Source organism: Asterias rubens, chromosome 8 (assembly GCF_902459465.1).
Source record: "Asterias rubens chromosome 8, eAstRub1.3, whole genome shotgun sequence".
Classification (NCBI taxonomy): Eukaryota; Metazoa; Echinodermata; class Asteroidea; order Forcipulatida; family Asteriidae; genus Asterias; species Asterias rubens.
The window spans coordinates 3,148,393-3,158,365 of record NC_047069.1 but is presented as its reverse complement, the minus strand read 5'-3'; the positions used below and the strand labels follow the sequence as shown (position 1 = coordinate 3,158,365).

Here is a 9,973-nt window from a genome sequence, read left to right as displayed (position 1 = left end):
TTCGGGGAAAAGAGTTTATTTTTGAGACAGTTCTGTTACATCAGGATACAATTGCCCGAGTTTTTCTTACCAGAAATAAAAAGACAAATTGTGGCCCTGATCAAACCCGAAAGGAAAATATTCTGAGACCCCTGAAAAAATGAAATTTTGAGGGCAAAAAATATGGTAAAAATGTTGATTTTGCAAGTTCAAAAAAACATATTCTAATGCACGTTCTAAAAATAGCACAAGGGTAAAATTTATAGCAATATTTTTTTGTCTGAAGTAAAGCCAAGGATGATACTTTGTCGTGATGTAAAAGGTTTTATGAAATATTTTTGTTTTTGGGTGGGGTGGAGTTGTAAATATTATTTTTCAGACCCCCAAATCGGCCTAAAGTGGCCTAAACACAAATGAACTGTTACCATGGCAACGTATTATATTATGATTTGATATAATGCTGTTTATTTGGACCCCAAGTCCCTACCATCCACAAAGAAATATTCCTTTTTTTTACCATGGACACGTCTGTCGATATTATGTGAAAAGACCCTTAAAAAGGCATTTTTCACGTTTTTTGGAAAAAAGTCTAGTTTTGAGGCAGTACTGTCACAACAGGATACAATTGCCCAAGTTTTTGACACCAGATATGGAAAGACCAATGTTGGCTCTAATCACAGCCGAAAGGAAAATTTTCTGAGACCCCTGGCAAGTTGATATTTTGGGGTCCAAAAATAGGGTAAAAATGTTCATTTTGCAAGTTCTAAAAACATACTGTAATGCATGATGCAAAAATAGCACAAGGGTGATATTTAAAGCAATAATTTTTTTTCTCAAGGAAGGCCAAGGATGATACTTTGTAGTGATATAAAAGGTTTTTTGAAATAATTTTGCATTTTGGTGGGGTGGAGTTGTAAATATGAGTTAAAAACCAGTTTTTCAGACCCCAAAATCGGCCTAAAATGGCCAAAAATCAAAATGAGCCGTAACCATGGCAACGGGCTATATATAGAATTGAAAATGCAATTTTGTTTACTTGCACCCCAAGGCCCTTCCACCCACAAAGTATTAAAAATATTCATTTTTTGACCGTGAGCAACTATGTCAATTATTTACCTGAACTGACTCTTATAAGTTTGTTCAATCATTGTAAAATTTGTTAAGATGGCGTCTATAAAATGTTTACATTCAAACCGCCCTCTTTTGACAAAACACTGTATACGTCATGTTACGCCGGACAAAAAGACACTAGTCATGGTAAGATTGCGTGGACTTTCTAGCTGGCTGCCAATTTATTACCAACATGTATACGTCATGTTACGCCGGACAAAAAGACACTAGTCATGGTAAGATTGCGTGGACTTTCTAGCTGGCTGCCAATTTATTACCAACATAAAGTAAAAATAAGTTCAACAAAAAAGCAGAGAAAAACAGATAATTAAACTTGATCACAGGTCAGGTTTCTTGTAACAAAATTAAGAATTGGTGCCCGTCTCCCATCACGAAACTTAAGCAGAAGAGCATACTGATCGAAACGTCGAGTTAAACCAACGGTTTTTTCAGAACCACTAGAGATAGTCTTTTCATCAGAGAATAGTCATTACATGGTGTTAACGCAACCCTTTCCATATCGTGTTTCCACCATGCAAAGCTTCAAATCCTATTTACTTTACTGTATTTACTTCTTATAACCCATGGTATTCTTCTTTCTCGAAAACTATGGCACTTCTGAGGGAGCCATTTCTCACAACGTTTTATACCATCAATCTCTCCCCATAACTCGTCACCAAGTAAGGTTGTATGCTTATAATTATTTTGAGTAATTACCAATAGTGTCCACTGCCTTTATATCAAATTGCAAAAATTTATTATAATATATAAAAACAAAGAAAAAACTAAATCGTTTCATTTATTCCCCAGATGTACACAAAATCTTTTTACACGCCATTGCTCCATATGAGACATTGAGGATTCAGTCTTCGTTGTACATGGATTTGTTCTACAAGTACTACGATAATGATGATGTGATTTGGATTCTACACACCGATAGCAATTGGAAATTGTCGATCATTTTCTCTAGTTTCTCCACCGAGCAATGCTGTGATCACTTCCGAGCTGGGAATGGTGCAAATTACACAGATAACATACTCGTTGAGTGGTCTGGCAACCACCTGCCTAGTTATCCATTCTTCAGGGAAAATACTATGTGGCTAAGTTTTACATCTGACGGCATAAACGCGGACAAAGGGTTTTCATTGACAGTCACCAGCGTTCCTCTTGAAGGTAATTGCTTATTTACTTCGTTCAACACATTTTGTTTAAATGATTCACTGCACACTCCTGGAGCAGCCGATTTCACGAAACGCTATGGATTAATCCTATCTCGAGTTAGGACGTGTTTATACCGTCCTAACTTAGGATGGGTTCAATGCGTCCAATGCGTCCTACGCCTTTGGATACGGAACTTAACTCGTCCTAAGACCTAAGATTAATCCTAAGTTTGAAAGAGTTTGGTGAAATCGACGGCAGGTTCTTTGTGGAAATAACTCCCAGTTGTTTTTGGAGTTTAAAGGGTCCATGACCAAAAATCAAATTTGGTCCCAAACGTCTGTGGCGAACTAACCTATTATTACGCACGTGCATTATACAGGGTACTGATGAGGGCACAACTTTGGTAATAATTGTCAAAGGCCAGTATTTTTACTTGGTTTATCCCAACATAATTATGCTTTCAATAACAAACATGTGAACATTTGGGCTCTATTGCTCATCGCAGTTGCGAGAAAATAAGCAAAGACAAACAGAAAACATTGTTTTGTGCCGCCATCGTTCAAAACAGAAGTTGACCTAAAGAGCGAACAAGCTTTCGCCTCGAACACTGTGACACGCGTATTTTGAGACTTACCAGGAACCATAGTACAGAGAGTTCGGCCGAGTGGTAAAGAGCACCGAATTCAAACTCTGGTGTTTCTGATCAGCAAAGTGCGGGTTCGAATCCCGGTCGTGACACTTGTGTCCTTATAAACACGACTAAGCAACTTGGTTTACTAGACATTATTCAATTCTTCATTACAAAGGGCTCCTTCGTCAACTTCTTAAAAACGTCCGTGTTGGGTTAATAATTGGTTTGATATTTTTATTTTTATTTTGAATGTACTCTTTCAGATTTAGGTAACTCAACCCGAGTTTCTGTTAATGACAACTGTTCTTACCTCACGTGTCCTTGTGAACTCGACCGAGAATCTGTTGGGGAATATAGATTATGTCAATGCGACGAGCTCTGTGTTAAATACGACGATTGCTGTTCCTGTTTTGTGGAGGGTTTGTTAACTGGGAACCCATCATCAGTGGCAGCCACCACGCCAGATACTACTCGTCCTTCTCTGTCGGGAGGAACACCAATAGATGATTACATAAGGTGTATACAGACACAAGATTTGTACGACCGACGACCACTGCCCCGGTTGGGCCATCGCCTGATTTCACTCTGTCCCGTTGGTTGGGAGGGCAATCCCGTCGGTATTCGTGACCTGTGCCAGACAGACATTGGATTTGTATCGTCCATTCGTGCCAATCCAGTTTATAACGTTCAAGACAACCTTCACTACAAAAATGTCTATTGTGCAATCTGTCATGGTGTTGCACTCGAGAACGTTTCGTTCTGGTATACTAGGTTTGTTCCACAATTGTTTAATGTGCGTCCTGCTGAGGACATTTTAATTCACTGGGATGCACAACGTGATTCAATTAAAAAGCAGTGGAAGAGAGAGGCAAGACCGGACTACCATTTTTCGCAAAGACGAGTAGGCCAAAAAAAGTCATTATTGCGCACGCCTCGTAGCTGCGTTCTTGTAGACGTCGCGTGGTGTCCTCCGTTAACCAACAAAACGGACGAGCAACTTTGCAAACATGGCTATCACGCCCCAGTCGCTATAAATAGTACTTCCTACCGAAACAAGTTCTGCGCCAAATGCCACTTGTCTTTGTCAGAGTCAGAGCTACACGAATATAATGTCCTTTGGTGTCGTGTAATTCGAGAAGAATCGCGTGACTCTCCTTCAATGGCAACCCTCATGATCTTCTCGGATCGCACAGAGATGTATTTAGATTCCAAATCCAGGGACAAACATGAACTTTCTGTCAAAGTCTGCAGTACCAGTCAGGTGTACGATCCGTATATTGACCAGTGTCGTGATTTGACGTGCCCCGGTGGCTTTTCAGAAAACGGCGTAAATTGTGTCCAAGTTCAAACCAGTGCAGTCGCTGACGTTGAGATCAAACTGACGGTAACTGGCAGTTTCCCAACACTAGTAGAACGGTCAGACACGGATTGGGAAACGGTCGTACATCAATCTGTAGACCATTTCCTGTCAATTGTTCTCTTGGCAACCAAAGAGGGAAACGGCCTGACCAGAAACAGTGCAAAAATATTTTGCAATGACCTCAAGGTAACTTGGGTTTGTTCATCAGTCGAGCCGAGGGCAACACCTTGGTTGACGTGCGAACAGCACAACCCCTCACAGTGTTCCGTTAACATATCACTTGAATGTGATGCGTCACCTACACATCAACTGATTAACTTTAACCACATGGTTCAGGATGTATGTTTCAAAAAGGGGGGTCTTTGGAATAGTTACTACCATCTAGACGCCTTCACGGTTACACCGACCTGTAGTTTGCAATCAGACGAGTCCCGAAACCAGACGAACTCATCTGAGCACAGATCGACCAAGTTTCTTGCAAAGGCCATGATCTGGGACGCGACCTTGAGTGCATTCAAGTCAACAAACCTAACTAAATACTGTGATGAATTGAACCTCGACTGCCCACTGCTCACATTCTCCAAGACAGACTACGTCTTCACTGGCGCCTTCAATGAGTCTATTAAGTTAATCGGTTATAATAACACCATCTTCCTTAACGGCCAGTATAAGATATCGGATAATGGATCTCTTCAAGTTTGCAATTTCTTGGCGAGAACAGCGCCCTCTTCTGGTGATCTGGACGAATTGCTTCAACTTATCCTAACAGTTGCAGGGAGCAGTGTGTCCATGGTCGGTCTGACGGTCACAATAGCCACGTATGTTGCATTTCCAGCTCTCCGTCGTAACGTGGCTGGCAAATCTCTAATGAGTCTGGTAGCTGCTCTCTTCTTTGCACAGGCAACGATGCTTATAGGTAAGCATGAACACTTATGTCTTTAAGTTTAGTTAAAAAAAACTTAACGACATTGGACAGTATTGGTAATTTTTTAAGACCAGTCTTCTCACTTGGTGTATCTCAACATAATATGCATAAAATAACAAACCAGTGAAAATTTTAGCTCAATCGGTCGTCGAAGTTGCAAGATATTAATGAGGACACTATTGGTAATTTTCTAAGACCAGTCTTCTCACTTGGTTCAGGTTTGTTATTTCATGCATATTATTAATATGCATGAAATAACAAACCTGTGAAAATTTGAGCTCAATCGGTCGTCGAAGTTGCGAGAATAATGAAAGGAAAAAATACTCTTGTCACACGACACGTAGGTGTGTGTTTTCAGATGCTTGACTTCGAGACCTCAAATTCTAAATCTGAGGTCTCGAAACCAAATTCGTTGAAAATTACTTCTTTCTCGAAAACTACTCCACTTCAGAGAGCCGTTTCTCACAATGTTTTATACTATCAACAGCTCCCCATTACATGTTACAAATTAAGGATTTATGCTAATAAATATTTTGAGTAATTACCAATAGTGTCCACTGCCTTTAACTAAACTTAACCCAGCCATGTGAGTGACTGACTTGTATATACTATTACTATTCGGGTCAGTCAACAACCGCCACTGTGTAAACTGCATGCACGTGCTACACCACAATGGATCCCAATCATTTCCAACTTCTTTCAGACAGTCCAGAGATTGTTTTAACATCCCACAAATCACTGATACAAGCTTGAATGACAGCTTCAAATACCTCCAATGCACAGGCTATAGCGTACAAGGCAAAGGGGAAACCCCTGGAAATCACTAACTGTCTCGATTGTTTTTGCTCAGCAAACAAATTGTTTTTCAAGTGTGATGTTTCAAAACAAATCACCATGGCAGTTCATGCGTCTCGTAACAAGTTGAGTCTTATTGCCTTTGAAAACTAGGTTTATGTTTTTTTTATACTATCTGGACCCGGAGCTGGATTTGATAACATACTTCAGGCTAGTCTTAACACGAGTTAGGACGATTTCTTAGTCCTAATTAGGACTAGCCTTATGTATTAGAGTGGTCAAGTGGTTAGACTGTATGAAAGCCAACCGCAAGGTTGCATGTTCGAATACCCCAACTAACCGCTGGTTTCACAAGACTAGAATAAACATTGTCGTCTAGTTACTGAATTACAATTTCTTGAATTTATGCAATTCTTAATCATACTACGTCTAACCAATGTTTGTAGGACAGGGATTAGCTGTTGCCAGCTTGGTTTTTTATATCCCCTTTGCCCCTTGTGGGAGTTCGCCGAGTTCCCTTGGTGGGAAGATCATCTAACAAATAGCACCCTAAAGATACACATGACAAGTCCTAAAACAAATAGGAAAACCTTCGAGTATTAAGAGCAATCCTTCCCGATCTTGAAATCTTGGTGGCAGCAGACACCGCGGTGGTGCTAACGAGTTGAACAAGTGATTTGCAAAGTAGAAGTTCAATAACTCGTGAGTGATCAGATGATCGCCGTGTTGTCATATACCCTTAAGCCAATCGCTAGGCAGCGCAGCACAACCCAGGTATCACAGCAGTGTCTGCTGCCACCAAGTGTTGCAGATCGGTGAACGATTTCCGTATAATATTAACATGTTGTGTGTTCAACACATGTGTGTTACCTCTTTTGTTTATGTGCTAACTGTTCCAGGGTTCAACATGAATGACATCCAAGAGTTGTGCAGCGGCTTTGCGATCGCTAGTCACTTCTTCTGGCTCTCGGCGTTCTTTTGGATGAATCTACTCGCCATTGACATCTACCGCACCTTCGGCGTCGGCACCAGACTAAAGCAAGTCAGCACGTACAACCGATCTGTCTTATGTCACGCCCTCTACGGCTGGGGTTCACCGTCAGTGATCGTCTGCGTGTGCGTGATTCTGAGCTACTGCAACTGCGTGGATGGGGACGTACACTACGGCGATAGCGAGGTTTGTTGGCTAGGTGGAGGGACGGCAAACTTGGTGGCTTTCGGGGTGCCGGTGGCCCTGATTATTGGCACCAATGCAGTACTGTTTGCATTGACCATAATTGGGATCAGGATAACCATGCGTGCCTCGGATAAGATGAACGTCACGCAAGGACAAAAGCGCTCGGTGAAGCGGGCAAACACCGACCTGTTCCTGTATGTGAAGGTGAGGGTAATAATAATAATAATAATAATAATATTTAGGATTTGAGGCATTGCATGGTGAGGAATGTTGGTTTGCGGTAACCCCATGAGTGTATGTACTTGCCAGGTAGAGTTTGTTCTTAATAAAGAACTGTCTTTCTTTATTCTACTACCGCGGAGTAGATTTATCGGATGTTCGGGAGACTTCTCAGTTCTGAAAAGAACTGTCCCGCTTGTTAACTACTACCTGGGCGGATGGTATAGACAATTGACTTGGACTACTACTTTAGCTTATAGGATCGTTTAACTGCACTACCGCGGAGTCAGTTCTTGAATCGGACTGAACGTTTCGACTAGCTTGCTCTAGTCATCGTCAGGAGACTATTGAAGTACTATATATATATAGAGCACGTAGCTTCCACAAGGCGCTTACTATATACAATTATACAGAAAGATAGGTTATTGAAATTACGAAATCTGAGACCCAATTATGTAGCACCTTAAGGGTTTACAAGTCGCTACGGCGCATTTAGAAGCCACAGACAGGAACACCGGGCGACCCCTTCTCTTTTCGATAAGAGCACTTTGTTCTTTTACTTGTACACGTTTTTCACTATGATCTCACTTCAATGTTGTCTGAATTGACTTATCCATTAATTCAACCTTTGCTAAGAATGGACGAAACTAGGAAGTCCGCGGTTTGATATGACAATTCTTTTCAAGTCTCCTAAATTCCGAAAGTCAACTCGGCGGTAGTAAAATATAAAGCAAGACAATTTCTCGAAAGTACAAAATCAACCAGGCACTAAGATACATACATGGCGTTACCGCAAACCAAACAAATGGGCCTTCACAGTATAAACAAACATGAGGGAAAAAATGAATAGTTAATATAATGTGCGATTGTTCGATTTTTTTTTCTCCATCAGCTATCAGCCATTATGGGCTTCACTTGGATTTTTGGCTTCATCGCGTCCCTATTCAACCTCCCAGCCTTTTGGTATCCATACATAATCCTCAACTCACTCCAGGGGGCGCTCGTCTGCCTCGCCTTTGTTTGCAACAGGCGCGTCATCGCCATGTGGAAGACCAAGCTGGGAATGCACATGCTCAGACATGCCCGTAATGAAAATCCATCTAGCCCCAAAGCTCAGAAGAAGCCAAATCGGGAAATGGCCACCCTGTCAGAAAAGATCGCTGAGGAAAGCAGTAACAGCATCAATATGACTAAAATGTAACTGGGATGGGGTTAATATAGGGTGCCACCATGAGTTTTCTAAGCAGCATCTCATACACCCACTGGTCTATATTATGCTAACCCATTAGGAACTACACTGTAAAAAATAAATCCGTAAAATTTACGGTGCTTTACCTGGCAGCTAAATTTCACAGTAAATTTCACAGTGGAAGTTTTGTAAAATGTGCCTTGAACGTAGTTTGCAAAACTTCCACCGGGAAATTAACTGCACTTTACCTGGCACCCTAGCTGCAAGGTAAAGACATTTTACGGATTTTGTTTTTAACAGTGTAGACTGGTCCCCTGTCTTTGTATTTGCCTTTCAGAACCAGCGATTTCATTGGACAATAATCTTGGTTCAATTTCATAGAGCTACTTAACGGTAAGCACTTTCGTCCTTCAGAGCAAATTGCTGGGGTGCAAGTGTATTACACAGGTTATCAAGAAAATAAGGCGGCCAACTTGCGCGTTATTATGGATTTGAGTTGTTACGTCATTAATTTGTGTGCAATAAGCACCGGAAGGTTAGCTTAGTTTTCTTATGCTTACGGTTAGCAGCCTTATGGAATGGAAAACGTGCACTTAAAGCACAAAATCGGCCGCTAAGCAGCGCCATGAAATTGGGCCGATGTCATCGGATAAACGTGCATTGACGTAGCTTTACATATCTATGTTTTGATTGGTGATGTGAAGTGGTGATGTGGGTGCAACTGCCAAACATCACCACGGATCAATCAAACACATAATAGTTGGAAAGCTTACTTTTGTTTGTGTGCATGCATTGTGTCATGTACATGCATTACATTTCTTTGTAAAATTTATTAAGTTATTTTTCTGCTGCACAAAAACAGCATAAGGGGCGACTTTGTTAGGGCGCGACTTTTTCGGGGCGACTCTGGTGGGGCGACTTTGGGGGGGGGCGACATTGTTAGGGGGCGAGTTTTGGGGGCGACTTTGCCAGGGGGCGAGATGACTGTTTTCCCTTAATGTTAGTGTGTCGGAGTTGTGTATCTCCATGCGAAATGAACGTAGGCGAAAGGTGAATATGGACGGACGTTATTCAAGTGTGACAAGTATGACATAAGATATTCAGGCTACTTTATCAATTAAATTAAATTAAATTCAATTCACTTAGTTATCCACGATGGGAAATTCATTTCGGCCTTTTATACAACAAATTTACTAATTATTAACACGACGTGGAGTGTATAAACATGGGTGGGAAAATTGAGTCAAAAGAAGGCGCTTAAAGATTCTTTATAAATGCGGAGCGTAAAATCTTCACGGCTCGAATACAAATGTTTTTCCGTACACACAAATTGCCATCCTCAAAAAGTTTTCCTTAGTTTTGTCCGAAAGAAAGAAACGAAATTACGGCCCGAAGTGGTAGGTTGCACTTTATTTTGTTTCGAGGAT

The 9,973-nt window shown here is 41.2% G+C and overlaps 1 protein-coding gene across 1 annotated transcript; it reads left to right on the top strand.

Annotated features, from left to right (window-relative positions):
• Positions 1 to 4,040: 4,040 nt before the first annotated feature.
• LOC117293499 (adhesion G protein-coupled receptor L3-like) lies at positions 4,041 to 8,558 on the top strand. The gene is made up of 3 exons (XM_033775845.1): positions 4,041 to 5,157; positions 6,861 to 7,342; positions 8,250 to 8,558. The coding sequence occupies exons 1-3, from the start codon at positions 4,041 to 4,043 to the stop codon at positions 8,556 to 8,558; spliced, it is 1,908 nt and encodes a 635-aa protein (XP_033631736.1).
• Positions 8,559 to 9,973: the final 1,415 nt, after the last annotated feature.